General features: G+C 50.3%; 10 protein-coding genes across 10 annotated transcripts; 6 read left to right on the top strand and 4 right to left on the bottom strand.

Annotated features, from left to right (window-relative positions):
* Positions 1-603: 603 nt before the first annotated feature.
* FIBRA_07029 (uncharacterized protein) lies at positions 604-4,071 on the bottom strand (the record flags this gene model as incomplete). Its single annotated transcript, XM_012328729.1, has 9 exons — positions 604-717; positions 780-865; positions 916-952; positions 1,007-1,590; positions 1,646-2,492; positions 2,547-2,823; positions 2,876-3,620; positions 3,685-3,841; positions 3,910-4,071. 9 exons carry the CDS (start codon positions 4,069-4,071, stop codon positions 604-606), a joined length of 3,009 nt encoding a protein of 1,002 aa, XP_012184119.1.
* A 330-nt stretch (positions 4,072-4,401) lies between these two features.
* FIBRA_07028 (uncharacterized protein) lies at positions 4,402-5,539 on the top strand (the record flags this gene model as incomplete). The annotated part of the gene is made up of 3 exons (XM_012328728.1): positions 4,402-4,728; positions 4,782-5,471; positions 5,522-5,539. The coding sequence occupies 3 exons, from the start codon at positions 4,402-4,404 to the stop codon at positions 5,537-5,539; spliced, it is 1,035 nt and encodes a 344-aa protein (XP_012184118.1).
* Positions 5,540-5,898: 359 nt separating this feature from the next.
* On the top strand, positions 5,899-6,844 carry FIBRA_07027 (uncharacterized protein; the record flags this gene model as incomplete). Its single annotated transcript, XM_012328727.1, has 4 exons — positions 5,899-6,074; positions 6,126-6,336; positions 6,398-6,594; positions 6,646-6,844. The coding sequence occupies 4 exons, from the start codon at positions 5,899-5,901 to the stop codon at positions 6,842-6,844; spliced, it is 783 nt and encodes a 260-aa protein (XP_012184117.1).
* A 164-nt stretch (positions 6,845-7,008) lies between these two features.
* On the bottom strand, positions 7,009-10,569 carry FIBRA_07026 (uncharacterized protein; the record flags this gene model as incomplete). The annotated part of the gene is made up of 16 exons (XM_012328726.1): positions 7,009-7,106; positions 7,158-7,187; positions 7,238-7,398; positions 7,450-7,575; positions 7,611-7,736; positions 7,783-7,790; positions 7,847-8,175; positions 8,231-8,347; positions 8,400-8,989; positions 9,044-9,393; positions 9,444-9,583; positions 9,636-9,744; positions 9,798-9,923; positions 9,972-10,021; positions 10,076-10,473; positions 10,529-10,569. The coding sequence occupies 16 exons, from the start codon at positions 10,567-10,569 to the stop codon at positions 7,009-7,011; spliced, it is 2,799 nt and encodes a 932-aa protein (XP_012184116.1).
* Positions 10,570-12,327: 1,758 nt separating this feature from the next.
* On the top strand, positions 12,328-14,115 carry FIBRA_07025 (uncharacterized protein; the record flags this gene model as incomplete). Its single annotated transcript, XM_012328725.1, has 9 exons — positions 12,328-12,491; positions 12,545-12,783; positions 12,843-13,032; positions 13,095-13,236; positions 13,291-13,384; positions 13,437-13,708; positions 13,760-13,833; positions 13,884-13,938; positions 13,993-14,115. 9 exons carry the CDS (start codon positions 12,328-12,330, stop codon positions 14,113-14,115), a joined length of 1,353 nt encoding a protein of 450 aa, XP_012184115.1.
* Positions 14,116-14,196: 81 nt separating this feature from the next.
* FIBRA_07024 (uncharacterized protein) lies at positions 14,197-19,200 on the bottom strand (the record flags this gene model as incomplete). The annotated part of the gene is made up of 16 exons (XM_012328724.1): positions 14,197-15,472; positions 15,525-16,513; positions 16,569-16,646; positions 16,697-16,956; positions 17,012-17,145; positions 17,206-17,222; positions 17,274-17,455; positions 17,509-17,563; positions 17,618-18,047; positions 18,101-18,183; positions 18,231-18,323; positions 18,567-18,639; positions 18,692-18,813; positions 18,870-18,883; positions 18,936-19,014; positions 19,069-19,200. The coding sequence occupies 16 exons, from the start codon at positions 19,198-19,200 to the stop codon at positions 14,197-14,199; spliced, it is 4,017 nt and encodes a 1,338-aa protein (XP_012184114.1).
* A 1,229-nt stretch (positions 19,201-20,429) lies between these two features.
* FIBRA_07023 (uncharacterized protein) lies at positions 20,430-21,494 on the top strand (the record flags this gene model as incomplete). Its single annotated transcript, XM_012328723.1, has 6 exons — positions 20,430-20,443; positions 20,494-20,557; positions 20,616-20,701; positions 20,750-21,032; positions 21,093-21,249; positions 21,307-21,494. The coding sequence occupies 6 exons, from the start codon at positions 20,430-20,432 to the stop codon at positions 21,492-21,494; spliced, it is 792 nt and encodes a 263-aa protein (XP_012184113.1).
* Positions 21,495-21,757: 263 nt separating this feature from the next.
* On the bottom strand, positions 21,758-22,634 carry FIBRA_07022 (uncharacterized protein; the record flags this gene model as incomplete). The annotated part of the gene is made up of 6 exons (XM_012328722.1): positions 21,758-21,787; positions 21,848-21,949; positions 22,004-22,137; positions 22,213-22,430; positions 22,494-22,518; positions 22,571-22,634. The coding sequence occupies 6 exons, from the start codon at positions 22,632-22,634 to the stop codon at positions 21,758-21,760; spliced, it is 573 nt and encodes a 190-aa protein (XP_012184112.1).
* Positions 22,635-23,419: 785 nt separating this feature from the next.
* On the top strand, positions 23,420-24,508 carry FIBRA_07021 (uncharacterized protein; the record flags this gene model as incomplete). Its single annotated transcript, XM_012328721.1, has 1 exon — positions 23,420-24,508. The coding sequence occupies one exon, from the start codon at positions 23,420-23,422 to the stop codon at positions 24,506-24,508; it is 1,089 nt and encodes a 362-aa protein (XP_012184111.1).
* A 530-nt stretch (positions 24,509-25,038) lies between these two features.
* On the top strand, positions 25,039-26,605 carry FIBRA_07020 (uncharacterized protein; the record flags this gene model as incomplete). Its single annotated transcript, XM_012328720.1, has 4 exons — positions 25,039-25,189; positions 25,240-25,524; positions 25,576-26,011; positions 26,068-26,605. The coding sequence occupies 4 exons, from the start codon at positions 25,039-25,041 to the stop codon at positions 26,603-26,605; spliced, it is 1,410 nt and encodes a 469-aa protein (XP_012184110.1).
* Between the last annotated feature and the right edge of the window lie 372 nt (positions 26,606-26,977).

The raw sequence follows: 26,977 nt of genomic DNA, 5'->3' as shown, positions 1-26,977 counted from the left end.
GTTCGGGCCATAAAATCTGCAGGCGAAGGGTGCAAAACTGTTGACGCACAGGAGACGCCGGTACTAAATAGTCAACTCTCTCACAATTGTTCGCGAGATTCTTGATAGAAAACGTAAGGGTATTCTGCGTCATCACCACAGGAATGAGAGTCAGTTTACGCATGCGAGAGGTCCCACAAATGAGGAGCGCACCGCACTCGGATATTCTTCAATCGCCAAGCCATACAGCCACCCTTCAGAGATTCTTGTCTTTCGTCTAGCATGAAACAAAAGTGGTTAGTAGTATTCTTACCATTTCAATCATAAAACAAGCAAAGGTTGGCGACGAGCCAACTAGCGATGGTTCTGAGGCCCTGGGCGTTATGGGTATGTTGAGAAATAAGCGTTCTCAACGTATATCAATGGATACAGCAATACCGGAAATACCGAGAATCGGTTATGGATACCTCAAACGCCTTCTATTAGCGTCGTGCGGGCGGGACTAGCGCATCGGCGGACATCTGTGTCATTATTACAACCGCAAGAGAAAAAGATATAGTATACCGGATACTTAGCTCTACCACTACACTATCCACATCATGAAGCGCAACCAATCAATACCAATCAAACAACACTATAACGCCCCGCTGTAGCGGTGGGATTGCGCATTTCCGCTTGTAATGCTGCCGCAGAAGCTTCAACAAGGAGACGTTTGATTTCCCGAACGGCTTGTTCAACCTACCATGGCACAACAATACATCAGTACAACCATAAGACACAAATAAGACACATCTACACACCCGCCATTCCTCATTGGACTCTATGAGCAGATGCAGCTTGGGAGGGCCTTCTGGAGGAGGCTCCTTGGCTTGCTCGTAGTAGATACCTGTGTGCAACACTGAGCGACAGGCTCTTAAATGCTAACGAAAAATTTACCTTTGTTCGTCACTGATGCGCCGGTCATATCGATGAGCTAACAGTCGGGCTTCAGTAAGATAATTGCGAATGATCGGATTGGCCGACGTACCTGCACCATAGTCTCCTTGTTGGTAACTCGCCACCTCGCCTTCTGCGGGTAGTCATTAATCGGGATGATAGCATGAAATTCCGTCGCATCCGCATTCGCCTTCTTCCCAGTGAGATCCTCGTGTTGCAGTTGTGATTGAGCGACAAGTTTATGCGCTCTGAGTTGAGCGTTGAGCTTCGCGACGACGCTAACGGCCTGCTTGTGGGCTGCTGTATCTTTGCCGGCTCGCGCAGCAGCTTCCTCAGCCGCACGCAGAGAATTCTGAATCTTCTCTTCTTCTTTGGCTTGTGCGAGACGTCGCGCGGCCGCGGCAGCGCCCGCGACACCAAGAAGGCCTTTCGAGGAGTCGGGAGCAGGTCCGCGCTTAACTTCGACCTTGAAGCTACCGAATGTCATGTCGTCCACAGGCTCTTTCGCCTTAGCCGCGGGCTCCTCCACAGCCTTTTCCTCCTCTGGTTCGCCGTACGCCTTGCGCTCCGCTCTTTCCTTGGCGTCTCGCTCTTGGTCTAGCCTGTCAAGACCCTTACCACCAAATCCGGATCCTGCCACTTTAGCCTTGCCTGATTTCACTTTCTCCAGGAAACCTATGCGAAAGCTGTAAGTAAGACGTTGAATTTCCCCAAATAAACGCAACCCAACCGTTTGCAAGCTCTTCAAGCTCCTTCGGAACATCTGCGTCGCTGGCCTTGAGAGCCCTGAAGATGTCAACGGAGTATCTGTCCTGCTCAGGAGTGATGAAGGTGACGCATGTTCCCTTGTTCCCTGCACGACCAGTACGACCTGCACGGTGCACATAGTCTTCCATATGATTCGGCGCATCATAATTGATCACCAATTTCAACTGCTTGACATCCAATCCTCTGGCAGCTACGGAAGTAGCAATGACAATTGGAACAACACCAGACTTGAAATCAGCAATAGTAGAATCACGATCAACTTGGTCTTTGCCACCATGCAGGGACATGCAGAGATAACCTTTCCGCATGAGTTCTCGGAGAAGATTATCTGCAGCCTCCTGCCTATCGACAAAAATCAGTGTTCGCGACTCGGGATCTTCGTTATAAGTCTGGCCAAGAATCTCCAGAAGGCGATTGAACTTCGAATCTTCTTCTCGGACTTCGACAATTTGGTCGATTTCAGCTGCAACCACTGACCTACCACCAACAGTAATTTCGAGAGGTTTTCGCAGGATTTTCCGCGCCAAAGAGTCCATCTGCTTGGGAAACGTTGCTGAGAAGAGTACAGTCTGTCGATCGGGTCGGATATTGTTTACAATCTTCATGACCTGAGGTTCGAAACCCATGTCGAACATTCGGTCTGCTTCGTCAAGTACTAAGTACGTTACGCGCTTGAGATTGGTAACACGCCCAGAATTTGCGGTTAAGAGATCGATCATCCGGCCTGGTGTACACACGATGATCTCCGCACCTTTCTTCATCTCAGCGATCTGGTCTTTGATTGGCGAACCTCCATATGCGCATACAGCCTGAGAAACGTTTGTCACATCCATCTTGAAGAATAAAACAAGGGAGTAGCTTACCCTGAGACCTAAAACCCGTAAGAAAGGCTTACACTCCCGGTGAATTTGTACCGCCAGCTCTCGCGTTGGTGTCATAACCACCGCCATTGGACCTTCCATCTGCTCAAGTGGTCGTTGATCCTTGATATGTCTGAAAAGTGGAAGTAAAAAGGCAATAGTCTTTCCGGAACCTGTTTTGGCAACACCAATAACATCTCGGCCGGACATAATGGCAGGAATTGCTTGGGCCTGAATGGGTGTTGGTGCAACATAGTTGAGCTTTTTGATGACGTCCAAGCTAAAAACATAATCAGTGCAAGTCTTTGTAATAACGATTGCTAACTACGCACCAACTTGCCGGAAGTCCAAAATGACTCCATTTTGTCACTGGCCTCGGACAATCAACACCACGGATCTTTATACCGTCGAGTTCGAGTCGTAGCAGATCGGCTTCTTCGTCACTCATTGCAGCTACATCTGGAGGAGCGATATAGAACTCCTTGCGGAATAGCTCGTAATGGACACGCGTGTGATCCACAGCAGCGAGATCTTTCTTTTTTGCTTTTTTCGCTGCAAGTGCCAGAATATCTTCAGGATTGAGATCCGTGGCATCCAGTTCATCAATCTCGGGACCTTCAGCGGCATCGTCTGGACCTTCATCCATCAGGTTACTGTCCAAACGAGCACTCCCATTGCTATTGACCTTAAGTTTCTTCAAGTCTTCCATATTGACCTTCTTCACCTCCTCTTTGACACCGCTCATGAATGCATCTAGCGGGTCAACTTCATCCTCGTCCTCGTCCACAATATCCTCGGGCTTGGCCTTGTCGTCCGCGACATTTGCCTCGTCCTCGTCATCGTCTACTTCGAGATCTCCGACGCTCGCCTGTCCATCCGCCATAGTCATGTCCACCTCGGGCAGATCGAGCGTCTCGAGTTTGCGCTTCGTTTCCACAGAATCGTCCAGCGCCCCATTCGTCGACAATTTCGACACTTTGAGCAAGTCGGGCTTGAGCGGCAATCCTTTTAAGCCCAGTCCACTCAGCGCCGAGCGATTTAAGTGAACGGTCGTTTTTGCGGGGGCAGGAGTCGGTGCTGGCAAGTGTCGATCAAGTGGTGTGAAACCATGCCTGAATACTCAACTAAACGAATTGCGCACCTGGTGCAGACTTTCCAGCCAATGCCATAGCCTTTGCCTTTGCCTCATCAAGAGCTTTCTTCGCCTCGCGCTCTTTTTTCCAGGCCTCTAACTTGGCGCGTTTGGCCTTTAGTTTCTCGTCTTCCACGGGCGGCGTTTGCGATTTAACATCCTGCGTCTGGGTAGCTCTTGGAGGAGAAAGATGACCGTCTCGGTCTTTCCTGTCTCTAGATCGTGAACGCCGACGTTCGCGGTCATCTCTGCGGTCGTCGCGATACTCCCTTCGTCTGTCGTCGCGGTACCTGTCATCTCGATATCTGTCTCGTTCTCTATCTCTGTCCCGGTCTCGTTCTCTGTCTCTATTTCTGTCCCTATCCCTCTCTCTGTCTCTGTCTCTGTCCCTTTCATCGTCGTACCTCGATCTAGTGGACCTTTGGCGCCTCGTCGGCGACGGGGACCGCGGTGAAGAGCGGTGGGAAGGTCTTACCCTCTTATTTGGACTATCCGGTGAGTACGACCTGTCTCTTCTCGCCATGATTTCGCAGGTTCCGGCAATGAAGGAAGCAGCTAAGAAGATAATTACAGTGCTGAAGACTGCGAGCGGTGAGCGGGCAAGGACTCGGCAAGGACGGGATCACGAGTATTTGTCCGTGTGTAGCATTCCCATAAACAGTAACCACGATCACGTATGCGGGTCCACGAATCGCTCGTCAAGTCCCAGATTCCATTCGCGCCGCCATGAGCTCGAATGTCCTCGACCCAGCCGCTCTCATCTCCACCCTTCCCAACCTTCTTCCTACCACAAGGAAGAGACTCGAGTATCCTCAAGATGCGCTCGCTGCCATAATACACACAACCATGTTTGCTTTGGGCTTTCGTCTAATTGGAGTTGACGAGGCCTCTCCAGCTCGCACCATTTTGAATAGCGTGCTTCCGGACGAATGGAATCAGCATGCTCCAGGTAATTATACTTTTAGATACAGGCATGAACAGAGTAGCCTCGAGTTTATTGTGAAGATTGTCAAGCTGGGGTCTCGGACTCTCGTCAATTCAATCGCCGTCGAGGTACGTTTATATATCGCCGCAGATTCACGGAAAGCATGACGTTCGCTACGAAGAGCGATAAAGCGGCCACTCTTGACATCTCTACAAACGATTTTGTATCGCCGTCCTTCTTCCCGCATGACCTGAGCTCGCCGGATGCTCAGCCACTCATACATGGCTTTATTTCCTCGAATCGAGTAGCCGATCTCATGTCTCAGTACAAGCTTACAACGGTGCAAAAACTAATTCCCGGCTTGCGCAAAGAGGGATACACGGAGCAGTCCGCTGATCCACCTATCAGCGCTGGAGGCAGTCAGCCCAGAGCCGATGTACCCCCTCCTGCGAGACCAACACCTGTTGAGCCGCCGTATGCGCCCGATCGCTCCAGGCTATATACTCCACCCCGAAATCCCCTTGAAATTGGTAGGCGTGACTTGGATCCTTTCCCTCGCAGTCCATTTGCGCCGCCTTCGCTTTTCCCTGACAATGGAGACGATGGAATGTTTGTTGGGCCTAACCATCCTATATTTGGTCCTGGGATGAGGGGCCAGGGACCAGGTGGACGGGGTCCTTGGGGAGGTGATGGTATTCTTCCTCCAATGGGTGCCCCTCCAGGGGCACGGTTCGATCCCGTTGGTCCAGGTCTAGGGCGCCTGCCTGGCTTTCCTGTTCGACCTCCTCCTGGCCCCGGTAGTGGCGGAGGAACAGCTGGAGGGGGGAATATGCACGATCCTGATAACGACGAACTTATGCCTCCTGGAGCGGTGAGTGATGTCGTAGACGTGATATAGCATTAGTTCATCCGCGATTGCAGGGTGATATGTTTCTCTGAAGATCGGAGAAGGCGCTTGTAGTTCCACCCCCTGTTTGTACAATATGCTGGCTGATTTAGAAAGGTTGGAGCTTGGATGTGAACGCACGTTATGTATCTGTACTTGTAGGAGTTTGATTTCCGCATGATGGTTGCTGGTACAATAGTTGAGATGCCCGTTGTGGACAATTGCGGTGAACTGTGGCATGGCTGGTGTACCATAACGCCTTCCTAAACGAGTTCATCCTGTGGCTTGCGCTCAGACATCCGCAGGCTGCGTTCCAGCCACAGCTGAGAGGCGCCCCCCGAAAAGCTATATAAGCCAGCTTTCAATCGTCCTTCCAGCCCACAACCAGCCCACTTAACTCTTTCTCCCCGCCATGTTCTCCCCTATGAACGGGCGCATGTCTCCAACATCGTCGCCAACGCGCACTCGCGTTGCGCCCCCTGGCTTCCTCGTGCCACCCAAACCCAATGGTGCCACACCGATCGCTCGCATGTCGGTCCGTGAGTTGCGGGATCAGCGTGCTCGCAATGCAAGGATTTTGTCACAATCGTAAATTGATTCTACTCTTCATTTGTCTTCACGTTGAACTCAGCCATTTAGAACAGCGTCTACTTCCTCCTACGCTCAGCGCATTGCCGCTGAGCAGGCTGCCATTGAATCCCGCCTCCTAGAGTTAGTGGAGGTGGATGCCATACAACGCAGGCTCGGGGATGCTCAAATCCACGATGCAGATGAGCCGATGAGTGTTGACCCTCCACAACAACCGGAGTACCATCCCATCGACACGAAACGGAGAGTTTTGGCCAAGTTTGTGCGTCGTCTTACAATTCGCCTGCCAGTCTTCCGAGATCCTGATATCCACTTTATTGCAGGCGTCGCATATGGCGAGCCTTCATCCACACAGCACCGGGATGACACTGCAGGAAGCTGTGCGGATTGAACAGGAGGCTCACGCTGCCGATCAAAGGCGAAAACAAGAGCTAGAAGAGAAGAGACGACGCCAGGGGTATATAGCTAATGGCGAGATACTCACAAAAGAGGAGCGAGAAGCACGGATGTGGGCGTTCATGTGAGTCGCTTCATGGCTGTCTCAATAGTCTCCTAATATCCCTCTTCCCAGGAATTACAAACCCACAGATTCCGATTTGGAGGATGATGAGGATGATGAGGACGACGATGACCCATCAACGTGGTTCGAAGATGATCAAGACGATGGCCGCAAAGGTCAAGATATTGTTGAGCCTGACGAAGAGGACTTCTCTAATATTATTCGGATTGACGAGAGCAGGATTCCTTTCTCAATACCACGAGAAGACTGAGAACCACATTGTAGCCGTATAGCAGTGTATGAATTAATATGTATCATTATATCCATCCACCAGTGAGAACATGAGATAGAGTGGTCATATAAAATGTCATAAAATGCATTAGCGAGCATGAACCGGACAGCTTCTTCCGCGTTGAAGCCAAGAAGCCAAGCAAGCTATGGAATGAGATTGTTAGCGTGCAATACGGAAGGATGCATGGTGAACATACCGTTGTGGAAGCTGCATAGGCAGCTGAGTCTGGCAACGGTGGAGCCTACCAGCGGTATTCAGTACGGCTGTGTTGACTAATTTTGAAGATACTGACCTTTAACAAATTCCTCTAGGCATATAGCACCTGGCAGCAGGCGTGAAACAGTGAACGCATACAGACATTGGCAAACTTACATTCAATGCCTATCAGAGCACTTTCTCCAGGTAGCTTGTAGACCAGATACTTGGCTGTTTGAGGTGTAGTACCGCTACCCCCTTCAAGACAATTTTTGACGTGGGCTTCCTGCTCTGATGGCAGCCCGATATCTGCTAGATTGGTGTTGCATACGGGGCACCTACGAGCGATGGTTAGGTAGCCACATAGCTGTTGGAATGAAATTGCGCACTCTGCCAGATCGCTAAGTTGCGAGCTTGATTGACCACTTGAAGGGCTCGGAATGGTGAGTCTTCCTTGGTCAATAACGATGCGTTCTAAAGACGTGTTTCGAGCATTGTTGAGTCCGTTGGGTACGCTGGCGGTCACTTCTTCATAACACGACTGGCAAACCCTTTGGAGGGCAGGGGTATGCGTAGTTTCAGGGAAAGTGGGATCATGTACCACATCAGAAGGATCCAAGAGTGCTCTCCATGATGAGCAGCGATCGCAGAAAATTCGCCCGCACCGGCGGCAATGCTACCAAGAAGGATTGATTCAGTTATTCTACCAGCGAGTGATAAACCTCACGTGCTGGAGAATTCGATCAGTAACATATTGGACCAGACAACGTTCACAAAAAAACTTACTCTGCGGTTTATGAAGTTGAATCTGCGCCGGCATTCTCGGCATTGAGAGACAGTATCGTCTCTTTCCCACTGTGCATGAATCTGATGGGGCGTTGGTGGCGTCCATCGGGGAGTCAGAACTTTCTGAGGGGCTTCGTGCGTTGGTACACGGAACTCAGGAGCTTGCGAAAGATGCGGTGTAAGATCGGTAAGTCCTCTAGTCCCAGAGAACTGATTCAAGTGACCCGTAGTAGAAGACCGCACTGAGGACGGTCTATGTACACTCGTGGGCTCTGACCCGGGGTAGTGAAATTCATCGTCGGAATCGTAATCATCAAATTCTTGATCGTCTGTTCCCACAAGAAAGTCAGATAATAGACAAGATAGCCACGAGCACGTCAATACCATCATTAGCAACAAGCAGTCCTTGTGCACCAGCTGCAAGACGCCTTCGCTCCAACTCTCGGCTATATGCGTTAAGGAGTACCTCAGCTTGCGTCTTTCGCTCTACATCACTATCACCTTAAAACATAAAATGAGTTGAACGACTCTTTCTGTCACTTCAATCCCTTACCTAATATACCCTGTCTAAGCTCGGTTGTAGCACGCTCTAATTTGGCGATTGTACGTCTGGCTTCAAGTGCTGAGTTGACCCCGTTCGTCGACTCCACATCACTGTACTGAGAGCCAGCCAAATATCTCGCACGTGCCACATAATCTTGCGCAGACATTAATCCGGAACTGGGTACGGGGCCCATCTCTTGGCCGTCACTATCACTGAAATCGTTATCATCTTGTCCGATGTGCGGGAACAACGAGCCGTCTACTCCCAGATGGTACAGCGCACCGTCCGGCTGCAGGTAAGGTAGAGGAGGAATATCAAGCCGCCTACGCATGACCCGAACCCACCGACGTCTCCTCACCCAGGTCTGCGAATTAGTGTTATCCTGGCGAGAAGTAGAACCAGAGCTGGTCGCACTGCTACTCCGTGATCTGGTGCCACCTAGGCCAGCAGCGACAGCCCCACTACCACTCAGAAGACGCTGTAATCGTGGAGGTTTTTCGGACGTCCATGAGTCTTCCGAGTCCTCGAAGGTATGGGCATACTGCCACCCCTCATCTGCGTCGACACCGGGGTGTGTGATGTCCAGTGTCCAGTCCGACCTAATAGCAGACAGATTAGTCGACATAAGTTCTAAAACATGAGATGATACACACAGCCAGAAATGACTTCTCTCAATACCATCCTTTGATGAACCCGGTTTTGGCAAAGTCCAAGGATCTTCCCTGAGCGGAAGCTGTAACCCGCTCCGCCAAGCTGCGATCTCTTTCCTTCCGCTACTGTTGTCAGGAGTAGGCAGCCGAAGCTCAAAGGGCGACCGTCGGCCATGTCTCCCCAAGCCCGAGGCAGAAAATTTCGGACGACCACCAGAAACTGCGAGGGTCTTAAACCGCATATCCAACCGCTGGTTTTCGTACAAGACGAGAGGTACTGTAGTGTGGACTGTCAAGGGATTGTATTGCACGGCGTCATTCTGCCAACGGTCCGCTTCCGCTTTTTGTAGAACCTATAGTGACACAGTGAACCAAAGCTTTTCAACCAGATTAAACTTCGTACCTCGCAAATCCATACTTCGAATACAGCCGCAGCGACGTCATATGCAGTTTCCCCCCAGTTATTCCTTACGAAGGGGTCGGCCGACTGCTTATTCAACAAGTACAGTACAACCGGCAAATGTCCCTTTGACGCTGCATTCACTGAAGAAAATCTCAGAAAATTGTGCACTCGGAGTGAAAGATGCAGACTTACTGAGAGGCGTCCAGCCGCCTTTACTTTTGAGATTAACACCTCGGATATCATCCACCTGCGCCGACGCCCCACCTTCCTCACAAAGCCACCGAACAATATCCAGATAACCCTGAAGTGAATCAGTAATGGATCAAACGAGTAAGGTTTGATGAGCTACAATACCTTGGAGCACGCATTATGCAAAGCAGTCCAGCCATCTGCATCCTGCGCATGAACTTCCGCCCGGTCTGGCAACAAAAATCTCATGACGTGGAGATGACCATTGAGGGCAGCTTTATGCAAGGCGGTCTAACACAATAATTTAGACTGGACGCCAGCGCACATAGTCTCACATACCTCTCCCTCCCTGTCCTCAATATCGGGCATCGCACCACAGTCCTCCACCACTGCATTCGTTCGTGAGTATGGAAGCAAATACACCTGGCGTCAAATGAACATACACCACTTGATAATATCTAGGTAGCCTCTGCTGGAAGCGACATGCAAGGCAGTCTGGCCGATGCGAGAAGGTGCATCGTTGGCGAGAGCAAATGACTCGACATCACCAGACTCAATGGCGTTGCGGAACACAGTTTGAACCCGCTTTAACTCTCCTCGTGCTGCTGCGGCGTGCAAGGCCTCTAGCTGGGCGGGGGAAGGCGGCCTTTTCGCAGGCACCGGAGCCGCCGAGATAACAGGAATTGGGGAGGCTGCTACCGAGAGGGCAGGAAGTTTGGACTCTATCGGCGTCTCTGTGGAAATACCGTCAGAAACACCAGGGTAAACAAACTCCTCGTCATCGGATTCCTCGTGCGCGGTCAGCTCGTGGACAACAGGGGAGGCGGCGCCACTGGCTATCCTGTGTTATTTTGACTTGTCAGCTTGAGAATGTAGGCCCGTGTGGGCATACGCACTCTTCTATAGTCCCAAGAAAATGACTAGAGTCGTCACTCATCGCAATGGCGCGTCGTCAAAGATAATCAACGAGGGATCCGAGTCCGACTCGCGTGCAGCAGCTGCTGCAGAACGCCACCAGCGTGTTCGCTGAACTTTTTGCTTACATAATCATCACGATGATCATTGCAAGTTCTGACAGCTACTTGTATGTAATCATTACATATCATTATTCTGATAACTTGCGGTTCCAGCCCTGTTGCTGACGGCCGTTGATATGCGCACAGTACGAATATCGAGTGACTCATTATTGTATCTTCAGATTGAACACATCTTATCAGGCCTGACAGGATTTCAGACAATAACATTATTTGAATTTGGAAGTAGACGTCCGGAAGCGTAAAATATGTTCCTGACGTCAAGTTACTGTGGACGCACTGGCCAGCCTTCACTGGCAGAATATGGACAGCATGATCTAGGTACCCAAAGAGTGGCATAGGTGCCCAGTCTACCCCGGGCCTTCTCGCGGTGGTCGCCATTAGGTATAATCCGTTGCACGCGGCCTGCATCTTGAACGTGCAATCAACCAAGGTCCAATCAAAAAACGTTGGATGACGCTGCCCGAAGTCAGCAGGTGGCAGATGCGATAGTGAACGGAGGGCTGAACGCATCAACATTGTTGTGCTGAAACAAGTACATACGAAGCATTATCGGTAGATATGTTCCGGCAGTCGCATCGCTCCTGGTACCGGGTCAAGAATGTTGAGGAAGCATAGCCTATCCGCTAACACAGAAGCAAAGTGGGAGACGCTTGTGCAAGAAGCCCAATGGGCATTGGCCTGGACTGAGGGCTATACTTGCAACATGGCGATATCAGCAGGTTCATTTCCTGTCGCACGGCAACTATACGACGGGGAGAGGTGCGGCCATGCATAAGAGAAGGAGCCTTCTCAGCCGAGACGATATTCTGATATCACTTACCCTGGGTGCGCGAATGAGCACGGCTGGATCCAGGCTTTCGCTGCTCGTGGCTCAGGGGCAGAACAGAAATAGGATCTCCGGGGATAAGGCGATTGAAGTGTATCGACAGGAATTGCAATTTAGTTGGTGAGCGCAAGAAGACGAGCGGGTGAAAATGCTAGAAGCCTATCGCATGAGCTTTAGAACGAGTCCCGTGAATTCTCAGCAGAACATAGCTGCGGGAGAAAGCTGAAGGAAATGAGCCCGCAAACGATTAGATCAGTGGCGGGACGAGCTGGGGATACTCACGGCCGCGGGACTGTGGTCGATTATAGTCGAAGTGTGCGTGGTGGTTGCCAGCGTCTTCCCTCGCCAACGCCAATCATGCTCTGAGCCCCGGGGGGGATTGCGATGACGATCAGCGGGTGCGGTTGAAACGCTCAGCTGGCTGGTTGAAACGCTCCCTCCCAGTCATCAGCCGCCGACTGGGCGCCGGCGCCTGGGGCGTATCTTGAACTTGGGTGCACAGACCACTTGCTGTGAGCGCGCTCGCTGTCGAATGCGGTGTCGGGAGCGTCAACGACGTCGCCGTGGCGCTCAGTTCCCCAGGATGCCATCACGATAGTGGAAGAAGGACGAACTGCAACTCTCCCGCTCACGCAACCCGAGTCGCAAGATTTGCACACTCTGGTCTCCCGCCCCCTGATTCCGACTGGGACCTGTTCTCACGCTACATAAGACATGCAAAGCGATTCCATAAGTATGAGACATGCTCTTCCTGACTCGACCTCGTCCTCTCCAGCTCTTTTCGCCCCTCCGCTCTCGTTCTTCCTCTCTCAGACCATCCACGCTCACTAGAATGGCACCTTCTGCAGACATTCACACTGCCACCAATGGCGCCAACGGCGTCCACAACGGTGTCAACAGTCTCAAGAAGTATCAAGATCGCTCAAACCTGGTCCCCTTCTCTTCGCGCCTGAAAGAAGGCCGTGCTCTGGCAGAGGACGTGTGGTCCATTTTCAAGTGCGTCTCCGCATTGGCTCTATTTTATATCCTCGGGTTGAGCCCTAGCACAGTGCTGCCAATCTGCCCGCCGATTGTATCAATCTCGGCCAAGGATACATGAACTTTGCGCCCCCATCTTGGGTCAAAGACGCTGCCGAAGACGCCTTGAACAGTGTCGCAACGAACCATTACTCACATCCCAAGGGCCGTCTGCGTCTCCGCCAGGCCCTCAACAAATTTTACGGCCCCCAGCTTGGGAGGGAGCTTGACGTCGAATCCGAAATTTTGGTAACAAGTGGAGCCAATGAAGGTAAATTCTGATTGATTGCAACCTGTGACTCTTCGCAGCGCGTTAACGAGGTCGTTTAGGGCAATATTCTGTCTTCGTTGCCTTCCTAGAACAGGGTGATGAGGTCATAATGTTTGAGCCCTTCTTTGATCAGTACTTGCCTTCCGTAACATTTAACGGCGGTATACCCGTTTATGTTCCGCTACACCCTCAAGCGTCAGTTGATAACCCCGCAAAGAACGAGTGGTTAATCGATTTTGATGAATTGGAGTACGTGTTTCCTTCTTTTGACGCCCGATTCGTTGAGCTAAGATTAACTATTGTGTTCATAGACGGGCGATTACCCCGCGTACGAAGATGATTATTGTAAATACCCCTCACAACCCTGTGGGTAAAGTCTTCACACGAGCAGAACTCGAGAAGATTGCGGTTCTAGCCGAGCGTCACAACCTTCTCGTCATGGCAGATGAAGTGGTGAGTGGCCGTCAGTTTCTGATCGATGTAGCAAGTATATTCATCCTGATTTAGTACGATTATCTCGTATTTGACGGAAAAGAGCATGTAAGATTTGCGACCCTGCCCGGTATGTGGGACCGTACCGTTACAGTTGGCTCTGCGGGCAGTAAGTCGTTATGTTATTTTCTCTCATTATTTTCTTCATTCCATATTCGCAGAGCTGTTCTCTGCGACTGGTTGGCGAGTAGGTTGGCTCATCGGGCCGGCCTCCATCATCAGGCCCACACTCGCCGCAACCACTCGTATCGTGTTTTGCACAAATTCGCCGCTACAGGAGGCAGCAGCGGTAGGTTTGGAGCAGGCGAGAGAGCGTGGCTTCCTTGAACAGCAGACCCGCGAGTACGATGAGCGCCGTAATGCACTTACGGCTGCATTTGACAAGCTCGGCATGAAATACTCTCAGCCGGAAGGTAGTTATTTCGTGTTGCTGGTGGGTGTTCCATGCATCTTCGCATTGAAATGGTTACTTAACTATAATTAGGATATCTCTTCCGTCCAATGGCCAGAGAACTATCCTTTCCCGCCAAGCGTTTTAGGAAGGGGCCGAGATTTCAGGTGCGTGGTGTTTGTTTTTAGTCGCAACACTCATGCTCATCGGATTACAGCGCGTGTTGGTTCATCGCGATGGAAGTTGGAGTGTCTTCTATACCCGTCAGCGAGGTACGATCATTTCTTCTTCCTGTTGAAGTGCTTAAACCGATCGATTGTGTACAGTTCTACTGCGAAGAACATTGCACCATCGGCGAGAACTACGCACGATTCGCCTTCTGCAAAGATATCGACACCATGAAGCAAGCTGCAGAGCGCCTGCAAAGTCTCAGCAAGTTTTTGAAGTGAACAAGTCATAGCTTTGTGTAAACATCGTCAACCAGTATAGAGGTCAACAAAGCGAGTATTGTATTTGTAATATCGTAATTTCTATACATCGACATCGAAAGAATCTACTATACGCGAAAGCAGTTCGTTGATAGATGTGGCAGATCCATCATAGTAGACTGGATTGCTGCTCAGCCGCCGCGCGAGGAATGTGAATGACAGCATGTCCACTGCTTGCTGCTTGTTGGAGATGGTTCCATCCTCTCTGCGATCGCGATACCATTGACGCAAGATATCTGTATCCAACAATTTTGATTCGAGGGGAAGGCCGTCATTCAGGAAGCGAATGGCCGTATCCTTGCTCTCAGCTTGGCAGAACAGATGGAAATGACCGGCGCCGTTGTGACGAACTGCCAAGCCTTGCATCCGGACGAGTTCTTCGAGACCATAATCCCGCAACTGTCGTTCCTTCTCCGTGACATGGAGATACTGCGTGCCCATGACCACGACAGTCGCTGCTCGTACTGGCACTATCCAGCAAGAGTCTCGGGGAACAATGAGGACGCGCACGAGGCCTTCGAGGTACAACTCTAGAATTAGAGTACGATCCGCCTTGGTCATACCTCCGTGGAAGAATCCAATGCCTCGATTCACGATATCCACAAGTTCTCGATCATGCAGCCTGCCCAGATAGAGTTCGATTTGATCCGGGAGGACATCGACAGGCAAATACCCTCTCGCCGTCTCCGTCTCAAGAGCGCACTGCGTGAGGAGGTCCAACGCGACTGATCGGCATTGAGTACGAGAGGGCACAAACACGATAGATGGTTCGTCAGGTGTTCGTTTAATGGCTGAGTGAACGGGCTTGGCCATGGCTTTGAGGAGCGCGGGTGATTGTGGAATAGTGAACGTCAATGCATCTGTTGTCAATGACTGATCGCGGTCACTGGGACGGAAACTATGCAACCCAATGGGGTCCACATTGAGCCACGCCGCAAGGTCTGAGGGGTCATTAAGGGAGCTAGAAACTCCGATGAACCGGGTAGGATACGTCTGAGTCGCATGGAGTAGCAAGGAAATGCCAAGCTCATAAGTTGCATCCAACAGCTGTAGGTCCTCGCACAAGGCAAGCCTGAGGGCCGCCAATGGCTCCTGCTTGCTGCTCCGGCGCGACATAGCAGCCAACAAAGCATCCGGGGTCGCTATACGAATGGCCTTCCCAGGAAATGGACGTAAGAGCGAGTCGCCTGTGACAACATCCACAGCAACGTCCAAGAACTTGGAAACCTGGCGTAGTTGGGCGGCTGTCTCAGCTGCAGCGCTATAGCAGGACACGATAACGAGTACCCAGCCATTCGTTGTGCTTTGCAGGGTTTCCCTTGGTAAGGCTTGTAAGGCTGAAGCACGTGAGCGACGGCGTGAAAACTTACCAGATTGCAAAGTAGGCTAGCGTGGACTTCCCGGATCCTGTAGGCGCACAAAGCAATGCGTGCATCCGAGTCCTCATAAAACTCCAAAAGGCCTGAGTCTGCAGTGAATTTAATGCGTGAATGCGCTTTGAAAATATTTCCTCGAGAATAGGCTGGTGCAGAGCTGAAGGCAGCAGGAAGGGTAAGTCAAGACGAGGCGTGTGACAGTCGGATGATGTTGGCATAATTAGTTCATCGAATGGTATACCGACTTCGTCTTCAGCTCCCATCCACTTGTCGGAGACAAGTCGAACGGTGACTGATGGTGGAGGTTTTCCATTAGGTATGGAAATGATGAAGTCGATGTCCAGAAAGTCAGTTGCTTGTCTGAAGACGAGGTGAGCGAGCTGTAGGATAGTAAGACCTTTGTGGTCCTCGATCCATACCCAAAATGGCTCGACAGAACCATGTACCTTCGAGCTCCAATTAAATTGGCGGCTTAAGCGAACTGCAATCTTAAGGACATCGGAGCCCAGAGGTCGCAGGAGATATGTGATCTCGAAGGTAGGGAATTGTTTGGCTGCATCGCGGATTGCGGACCCGTGGTGTTCATTCAACCGTACAAGCTCGCCTAATTGATTGGCACTCGTTGCTGCCAGTTCAGCCACGCTATAATTATCAGCCCATCGCTCAAGGTTGTATAAGACATCCTGTTTGAGACTAAATTGCTTCAAGGGATGATCGAACGGCCATAAGCGTTTTTCGATTGCTTTGCTCATTCCCATAAGCACGGCGCTGACGTTGGCCCATTTGCGACTGATAGCTATTTCCAATAGCGCTCGTACGATTCGGCCACCGTTCTGCGCTACATAGGCTTGATCGGATACCAAAGCAAAGTCCTCCGGGCGGAACCTAGAGATGTAGCTTTGCAATAGAATGTTAATTTTATCCTTGCTGGTAACCGTACTTTCGTCCTTGCCGGTAATCATACTTTTATCCTTGCTGGTACCCTTATCATTCCGCGAGAAGTGAGATCAATGATTGACCGACCACTGGCCTTCATACCTTCACATTACACGGAACGTTTTTCCGGAATAGCTCGAGCTCCTTGACTTCTGTCTCACGGACTTGGATTTGGTCGAACTGAAGGAAGCCATCAGATCATGAGATGCCCTTTCACCGATACAGCTGACCTCTGTACTCATACTAAGCATGTCCAATACATCTGCCTCGGACATCCTCGGCTGGAATTTTACCTGGAATATCTCTATGGAGGCGTATCTGATGTAGTACTTGGCAGCTATCCGGCCCAGGTCAGTGATCGTGAAGGCACCACTGTGATCGTCAAATATTATCATTCTGGCCTCTGCGAGTTTTCGCGCGGCATCCGTCACAAGTTGACTGCGCTTGCGACGTAGGGGGAGGTCATTTGCAACTTCTTCACGAGTCAAGCCTATGGATGCATATGAATGTTGGTCCTCAACAAAACGACCGAAGACAAACCGCACCATATTGAAATGGGTTCTTACGCATACGCACGAACAAATAGGTGTATCCCACCCATTGAACGGCGTCGCCAACATTTGCGACAGTGCCTAGCGATATTTCAGCGTTCAGTGCATCGGTCATGCCCGTAATGAATCTAGACTATAGTCAGCTTTGAAGAAGGAATCTACCCAACCTAATCGACGATACAACAAACCTGGATTCTATAGGATTCTAGAAAAAGGCATAAGCAAGGCTAGATCATACTGAGACTGCCCTATGCACCTGAGAAGTAACCGCATCTAGGTAGTGGGAGAGCTTATCTTGCGGGGTACAGATGAAGCCTACACCACTAGTCTCTAAGCCAGGTCTACCTGCTCGTCCAAAAACTTGCAGAACATCAAGAACTGAAAGATCCACGAAGGACCCCTTAGCGCTGTCATATACCTCGGTTCCCTTAATGATTACTAGTGGAAATGCATTGGAGGCGGAATAATGGAAAAGAGATGGTGTGTCTCACCAGCATGAGCAGGCAGATTAACACCCCAGGCTAATGTGGCAGTGCAACATAACACCTATTCGCCAAATGAGCTCGAAGAGTACACGTGGGCAATGATCTTTTCGCTCACTTTGATTGCTCGCGCTTCGAACATTCGTTCCATCATGTTTCTGTCAGTTCTCAACATACCTGCATGATGGATGCCGAATCCGTTGTCGAATAGTTCTTTCATTTCCTTATTCCTGGATTGCGAAATGTCTCGACGGAAGAAGGGATAAGACGGATGATCTTCACAGCTGAACTCGTCAAGAAGACCCTCCATCATTGCTGCCTCTTTGAGAGCCAGGGCAGTCTTAACTGTCTCCTTTCTGGCATGGACAAAGACCATAACCTGGTGTCCTTCGTGAACTAATTCAGAGACTTTGTCAAAAGTCACGCGGTCGAGATTCTTGCGAGCTTGAGAACTATTTGCCTTCCCTCTAATTCCGATGAAGTGCTGCTCCAGAGGCACAGGTCTGAACGAGGAGTCGAAGTAAAAAAGGCCACTATGCCGATTAACACTGTTGCACGTCATAATGAGAAATTAGCAAATTGTGAATAGAGAGAAAATAACCTGAGAAACTCTGCAACGTCCAGATAATTGGGTAGCGTGGCGCTGAGACCAACAATCCGGATCACAGATTGACTCGACTCGACCTGCGGGAGACGTCAGCTTTATCTGCAGTAATCTTCAATGGACGTACTTGTCGCAGAGTGCGCGCGACGATCGTCTCTATAACAGCGCCGCGATCGTCGTTGAGTAAATGCACTTCGTCGATGACAAGAAGTTTCACTTTCTGCAAGATAAGACTTCAATTGGTACAGGCACCTAAAAGAAGAACCGAGCACTTGCGGAAGCTAATTCTCCTTCACCCGTAGGTTTTCGAGTCACTACATCCCACTTCTCAGGTGTCGTGACAATTATTTGAGTTTCAGCAATTTCTGCTTTAGTCAATTGCATATCACCTGGAGCAACAGTAAGACATTACACTGGTTCAAATATTGTTAGGAGACGGAGACGCGCCAGTGAGCTCCCGCACTCTTATTGATAGCCATTGCAAGCGTTTTCCTAGTTTCCGGACAATCTCGGATGCCAATGCTTTCATCGGTGCACTATTGAAGTGTCTCAGGTGCGCCATATGGTTTGAAGAATTCCCTTACTTACACATAAATTATTTTGAACTCGTTCTTCAAGATAGACGCGGCCATAGAGCACGAAGTCGACGCCGAAGACCGGTGTTGACTTAGGACACGGAGGATTGTCAACATCGCAACATCCGTTTTGCCCTAGTGAGTACGAGGACACATGAGAATGGTCTATCAGCATTAGACGGGATTCTTACAGCGCCAGTGGGAGCTGATTGAATGATTAATGGATCAGAATGCCACGAATCGAACGAAGGTCCCACCGCATACGAGCATATTCTCATTTGACCTGTAAGCAGTGGGATACACAATGGACTGGATCCTGTTCAGAGTTGTATAGCCCTAGATATAATTGAGCAAGCTGTCGCTAGCATCTCAATCTAAAAAGATACTTACAGAGAAGGATCCTTTAGCAAGAGGATCTAGTTCGCTTACCGCAATAAGCCTCTCTGCTTGGCGCGGAGGAACGGCCTTTGCGGGAGGTACAATAACTTCTTCATACGCCTGTGGCGCGTATAAGGGTGACATAGGGGGCGCGCAAAGCAGAACTAGTCACCTCGTGGTCATGTCTTGTCGTACCCAATGGTAGAATATACTTGCTACCAAATTGAGAAAGTACATTTCCCTGAGCCACTGATGCAGATGTATAGACATGTGGTAATGTCTCAGGCATTTCGTGCTGTTACTGCTGACTGAAAACGTGGTCGGCTGAATACACGAAGAGATCCTTACTGCTGTTCCCGTGAAAAGAGGACGAGCGGAATTAGCGCGTAACGTTTCCTCCATGCGTCTTCTAGCATTATCTGGATCTAAACTCACTAGGAGCAGCCATTGCACTGAGTGATATTACTTCGAAAGATAATGATACACTCCACCTGCATCCTGAGACTTCGCAATGCTATTCTGCGATACCTCTATTTTCGTGATAACATTCGCATTCTGAAGATAATCGCCGAGCTTTTTGGAGTCATTCATGCAGGTCGAGCACAATGATGGTATTCCAAGAGCTCACTTCACGGATAGTGCTGACACGTCTGGCGAGGATTTCCATTATCAACTCAATTTTGTCGAAACCAATTAGCTCCAGGAGCTCTTCTGAGATCGAATCCACCGGACGCGTGGATGAAAGGATCTCAAACAGAGAATGCAGAAGAGGCTCAAGCTCGGGGCTCCTGAGAACAAGTCCAACAATAAATTTGTGAACTGAATGCCTATGCAAGAGATTTACACACGATAGTATATCTGAGATTACTTCAGAGTGCTGTCCGGTATGGTGCTGTTGTGCCCGGAAGATGTCCAACAAAGTATCCCAAGGAAATTCCTCGTCCAATCCGCTGCCGACGTCGATTGACTGGGCTACATTAAATCATTAGAATCATTGAACGTCACCCTTTGAGCCAATACAGCCATGCCTACTTTCTACCTCACTACTGAGCCTTTTGAAAGTTATTGTATAGTGTAGACGTGCAGAGCATCCGGAGACAGACCTTCTCCACTCGTCCAGCACGAGTCTTTCACCATCAATCGACTCTTCATACGAATTTGTCAACTTAGCTATATGGCTGGCTATGGAAATCATTTTTCAAGAGGTAACGGACGAATACAAACAGTAGGTAAAGCGGCAGGAGGGATATGATACAGAGGTCGAATAGAGACTTGGAGCCTTCACCGACTGAATTAAACCTTTGACGCCGAAAAGGTCCCGCGGCTCAGTGGCTTCGCGGCTGAAGCTCTCCGGGTCGAAAATTACTACCAAGATGACAAGTTCTACGTATGAACCTCCTTTCACTTTGTATGTTATTTGTACCAATGTCTTCGCAGGGTTTCTCTGTACCTGGACCCACAGATACGTGATTGGGTCCTCTTCCCAATCACAGTCGTCATGGTCAGGGCCAATATGACTTCATGATTGACTGTCGTCACTCACAAATCTTGCATGTTAGATTCTAGTGGGCATCCTGAGACACTATATCGTCCTCCTGCTTCAATCACCACCGAAGAAACAGCCCCGTGCAGCCATTCGCGAACAGTGAGTCACTACTAATATAAGCTGGTTAAACTCAAACCCTTTTGCAAGACGTGCTCTCATACGTTCTCAAATTCTCCGCACAACGTCTGCAAATTCTCCCTTGCCGCATCATTTGTATCACTCTATTTCGCAGCATCTTTCGCAGGCATTTGCGGACGGATCTTACTTGAGAGATGGTCCTCCTAAGGGCGACTCACCAGCCGCTCCACCAAATCCTTTGTCTGATCCGAGTCAAATGGATGGCATGATGGCAGGAATGAAGACCCAGATGGTTATGATGGTCCCACAAATGGTCATCATGGGGTGGATAAACTTCTTCTTCCAAGGCTTTGTCCTCAGCGAGTACCTCTGGTTATGATCGGGAGTAATACTGACATCGTTTCTAGTTAAGCTCCCCTTCCCGCTCACATTAGGTTTCAAGTCGATGCTGCAACGCGGTGTGGAGACTCCGGACATGGACGTACGATGGGTCTCGTCGCTTTCCTGGTATTTCCTGAATTTCTTTGGTTTGAACGGTCTCTATCGTCTCATCCTTGGAAACGATAATTGTGCGCAAGAGTTACATAATCTCTCTCTGAAGTCCAGACTCATTTTGACTTGACTAGCTGCTGATTCATCGCGTGACATGACCACATCATTTGCTGTTGGTGCTACCCCACAAGCCCCGCAAGCACAAGACTTTAACAAGCTCTTCAACGCAGACCGAGATAATCTAGCATTTGCAGAGGGCTTGTACAATTGGGTGGGTAAAGATATAGAGGGCCGAATTCTAAAGAAGTATGGTCGACTATAGCTACGGGAAGTTCAATTTGTGGTTCAGAGCATTCATCACAATAGTATACATTGTTGTCTATGTATGAGATGGAAGTACACCGTTCTTACAACTCCAACCCATGTGCCGTCCAATACAGCAAAATTCGAAGCGAGCCGAGGGGGGACCAATTAAACGTGTGTAATGGTTGACCCTAGTGGACCAGCCGGATAGATCTCTGAGAAATAACGTGCCACAATGTGTACGTCGACATTGTATGAACGATAGTCCCTGGGCGAATTGGACTACACAAGACCGTCGTATAATGATAATGCCTGAAAATAGGTGGTTATTGATCAAGACGGCATCGCAAAACAAGACGCTGAGACGTATACCTGTACAATCGTAGGATCTTGTTTACTTCCTTCAACAAATTCTTCGTAGGTCAGCTTGGCGTCTTTGTCGCGATCCATATTTCTGAAGATCTTGTCCACACGCTACATACTCGTACATCCAGCAAGGACGGAAATTTCAGCAAACAATGTACACACCTTCTCAGGTGTGTCTTCATCAACGGGCAACTTGACCATCTGACCCGTCATCTTATAGATTGACTGGACGATTTTGAGCATTTCTTGATATGTTATAAAACCATCTCCATCGATGTCATAGAGTTGGAATGCCCCTGCAATAAGGAATTATACGTAAGCCCGCTAGGCCAGCTCCACAGTATACATATATGCGATGCTGAGCTACTTACATTTGAGCTTTTCATCCAAGCGACCCCTGCTTGTTACGCTGAGCGCGCAGATGAACTCCTTGAAATCGATGGTACCGTTCTTGTTTTCATCGAAGACATTGAAGACATAGTCGGCAAACTCGCCGGGATCGCCAAAGGGAAAGAATTGCTTGTATATACGACCAAACTCGGTCTTGTCAAGCTGGCCAGAGGGGCAATCCTTGAGAAAGCCCTTGTACCTGTGGATGCAGATGGGTCCCGTTTCAGAGATTCAGAGAGGCGATATGCAAGAGGAAGAAGACCATTGTTGGAGCTCCCGCTTATCGACTGCATGTGTGTCGGTGATCTGGGCGCGGCCGTAAAACGAAAGAGGACGCACAGTACGTATGCTTCTGGAGGTCGGCAAGCTGTTCAGGTGATAACTTACTCTGCGACTTCCCCATGATGGTTGGTCCACTCTCAGCGCTAGGCTCGGTGGATGACGGCGTCGGGGGATTCAAGCGAATTTCACGCGCGTATGTCCTGAAAAGGCACAGCCGGCTAATGTGGCGAAAATTAATTAGACAATGATCCGTGCCTCTGCCTTGTGCACGATGCAGCCTCGAGGCTGGAGGGACATAAGAACGAAGCACAGCGAGCGAGAGCCTGCACAGAACCTTCACAACGTCGACCGCAGGCCAGCTTGACCCATCCCGCTTGGTTGCAGCCCAATGTCTCACTGCAGAGCCATGATCCGTCAGAGTGCACTTGATCAGCGACGTGAAAAGGAGCCGCATGCATATGCCTTCTTCGAGTTCTTTCTCAGCACAAACACCCTTGTCCTCCTCTTATAGCGCCCTCTTGCTCGGACCCGTCGCTGCTCTCTCGTCCTCTGCATGCCCGATTTCTTCTCATAATGTGCTATGCATACGGTTCTCTGGACCAGGCCACTGGCACATGCCCCATGTGCAAGGTTTTCAAGCCTGCCGCCAGGTACCTCGATTTCCCATATTGTCTGCAGCAATAGCGCCCAACTCTACATTCTAGGTGTCCACACATCAAGGATGTCTGCCGGAACAGAGCGTCCCATCCCAGACATGATGTCGTCTTCCTGAAGAATGCTGAGGGTGAGTCCTACTTGCCAGTGCCGGTGCCACACTAGTCTGATCTAGCTGGGACGATAGTGCAAACGTTTACTGGATGTGGCTTCTGCAAGGTATTGACACACCGATTCGAGATGATTCGAACGATGTTGACACCGTCGCAGTGGGCTGGCACGAACCCTCCCCCTAGGTGGACTGGCTACCAGAATCCGGGTTGGCCCGGCTGCTGTCGTCCCCCCAGACAAGACGAGCAAAGGCTCATAGGCGCGGCAGATTGGCCTGCTGTCAGCGTAGTTCATCACGTTCCGATCCCGACGGACATCAAAGCTCTTCTGGATACTATCACATCGAAAGGTAGCTCAGGGAGTCCGATGGGGAGCATTCGCATCACCAACGCTCAGTCCTCAGCTCCCTCGATGGTACGCAGAGCCAGCTACCAGGTAGCTAGTCCAACCAGGGTGGACGCCACCTCTGGTAGAACGCCCGCCGTGTCTATCCCTAGCAGAGGGCGATCCGGGGGGAGTCCTCAGCAAGGGACCATGCCGCTTTCCGGTAACTCGTCTCGAAACGCCAACGTAAACGCAGATGGGGCTGCATCGTCACTGCCAAGTCGATCCGCAATGGATCAATATCAAGCGGGGCGCCGCACCAACGACCATAGTGAACGGCGTTCAGAGTCAACCAATACGTCTCAGCACTCTCCTGGACACAGGAATGCTGATTTGGGTGGTTCACTATCCCGACGTAGCACCGAGCGACGGCCGTCCATATCAACGGCCGCTCCGTCCATGTCGGTTAGCAAAGTCACTGTTGATGTTCAGCCCCAACGTCGTCGTGCGCAAACCACCAACAACCCGAGCTCTCCCCCAGCTTCTGCATCTAACACACGAACGACGGAGCGTGCGAATACCTCTCCGGCTCAGCTACAGCGCCGTGGAAGCACGCTGGAGAAATCGCTGGCGTCAATGAGTATTTCTAGCGCTTCAAGCAGCAGCAGTGGGAGCAACTCGGAGACCACTGTGATCTCCGACGGAGGGTTCACAGATTACTTGTCAGATGAGTCCGAAGCGGAACTACAGCGACAGGCAGAGGTCAAAGCTGCACTACTCGCCCAGAATCACCTGGAGGAACAAGAATTTAGGGCAGCTCGTCAGCAACTTGCATCTATTGATCTTCGCCCTCCAAAGTCCTGGAACGGAAATATGAACAGTGCGTCCTCTCCTCATGGTCATTAATCTGAGTCACTCATCGGTATCATTGTGTCATTGGGCATTGTATGCTACAGGGCCAGTGGCGTCCGCTGCGTCGAGAGGCTAGGTGTATCGTCAAGACGGCAATTTAACGAAGACATGTGATGAATGAATTGGCGGGAAGCATAGCTACCATTAGTGTTTCAATAGACCTGCATTGATATCTGTGGTTGGGTGCATTCTTCATGCTGGGATCTATGCGTGTTGTATCTGAATTGTTAACTTGTACTACCTACCTCTTTCCACTGTAGTCGGGATTTTTTCCTTGCTCAATCATATACATCGAGCACTCACTGCTAACTTCGACCATTCTCTGCCAGGACCTGATGCACATGATACAGTATGTATTCTCTAAAATGGCCCGAGTAGTAATTTCTGCGCTCTGCCGCTGTCAGTTCTGAACCGGAATAAATTCGATAGTCGTGCGCGTCCGGTCCCCGATTGGCGCCCAGTCAAGAGCCGCGCGCGACGGGCCACTGCCAGAAGCCGCGGCCTCTCGCCTCTTGCTCCATGCCATGAATCTTGCCCGCCATTCTATCAGCTCTACCGCCCCAGTCCTCATCTTCGACGCACATTTTGATCCTGATTGTCGCATATTCACTGCTTCAACCCAGGCGGGCTTCGCAGTCTATCGTGCATGGCCTCTCCAATTGCTTCGGAAACGAGGTAGGTCCCCTTTCTACTCGGAACACTCAATGTTTTGATATTGTGGTCAGAGATTACTGGCGGAACACTTTCCGCTGTCATACCTCTACACACTTCATCCCTCCTGTTTCTGATTGGAGGAGGTCGTAGTCCGCGGTACCCACCGAACAAGGTCATTCTATGGGATGATGCTCGAGGACGTGAAGTTGCCGAGTTAGAATTCAGGGAGCGGGTACGAGGTCTTGCATGCAGAAGGGGATGGCTTGTAGTTGCTTTGCGCCGGCGAGTTGTTGTTTTTCAGATTGGGGAAGTTGTCACCAGGTTTGGGGAATGGGATACATGTGATAATCCAAGAGGTGAGGAAAGCATTTGTGTCGGTTGCTCCTTCGTGATCTTACACTTGCCAGGATTGGTCGCGATTGCCACCGCCACACATGCTACGTTACTTGCGATACCCGGTCGCCAAATGGGCCATGTGCAGTTGATTCACTTGCCCCCATGTCCCCCACCTGAGCTTACGGGCCCCCCACCACCCACGCCTCCGGAACTCCCACCATTACCGCCGACAAAACACCCAGCATCTATTATCATTGCACACCAGACTGCTTTGAGCGCAATTTCCGTGCCTCCTTCGGGTCACCTCGTGGCTACAACTTCTGAGCAAGGAACATTAATTCGCATATGGAATTCCAATACAGGCGTACGCGTCAGGGAATTCCGGAGGGGTACAGATAAAGCAGAAATCTACGGCGTGGCCTTTCGACCGGATGAGCGGGAGGTTTGTGTCTGGAGCGATAAAGGTACAGTGCACGTCTTCTCTCTCGCTGAGGCATCTGGGTCATCGTACGTATCAACCTTTCGTCCATTATATCATTGATCATACTCATCACGATGTACAGAAATCGACGGTCAACCTTCTCACCGTTGAAGCCATTCATGAATCTCCCTGGTTATTTGAACTCGGAATGGTCATATGCGCAATTCCGCATGCCTTCTCAGTTAGCTCACATATCCCTCTCGACGCCTCCTTCGAAACCACCGACTGCCGATGTGATTGATGAGGCGAAGTGTATTGTAGGATGGATTCAGGTGCCCTCGGAAGATCAGGACAATGGAACAGCCATGGAATACCAGCTCATTGCGTTGACATACACAGGAGGTTGGTATCGTCTCTCGCTGCCCAGACCAGGTGCATCTTCAACGGTATCGACGACTTCTACGAGTCCGCACGCGGCGCTGTCTACTTCGCCGCCGCGATCGCTGCCCCCAAGTGTCAAAGCGATCTCAAAGGCGCGCCCACGATCGTCCAGTAATTCGTCTTTCGCCGGGCGTTCTGACAAGGGCAAGGGGCGCGAACATGACAAGGAAGGGAAGGAGAGCCACGAATGCATATTAAGGGAATATAGGCGGTTTGGTCGGTGGGATGGTTGGGGATAGAATCGAGGATGCATGGACTAGTCTCGGCGGATAGGTTTCCATTGATAGTTGCTTTGCTTGTCAGCCCTCATACACATGCCTTGTAACAACAACATATATTGCATAATCCTACACTACTGTATCCATACATTACTTTGTGCATTCCGTGCGCGTTTGAATCTGGCTTAATCCTGGTTACCACTGCTCGGCCTAGTACCGCAATGATCGATTCCAGATCGGTGTGCGCCTGTGTACGCGCGTTTGACTCAGCGGTTCTAAGTCACCAGTTGTGCTTCAAGCATTACGTGATTCCTTTCTTAACTAATAGCTTTCGTCGGCATAGTATCTATCGCCTATCATGAGCCAAGCCCCCATAATTTCCATTCTATCCCC

The sequence above is a fragment of the Fibroporia radiculosa genome (genome assembly GCF_000313525.1).
Source record: "Fibroporia radiculosa TFFH 294 genomic supercontigs, scaffold9995, whole genome shotgun sequence".
Taxonomy (NCBI): Eukaryota; Fungi; Basidiomycota; class Agaricomycetes; order Polyporales; family Fibroporiaceae; genus Fibroporia; species Fibroporia radiculosa.
Note: the sequence above shows the minus strand (reverse complement) of the source record. Positions and strands in the feature narration are given on the sequence as shown.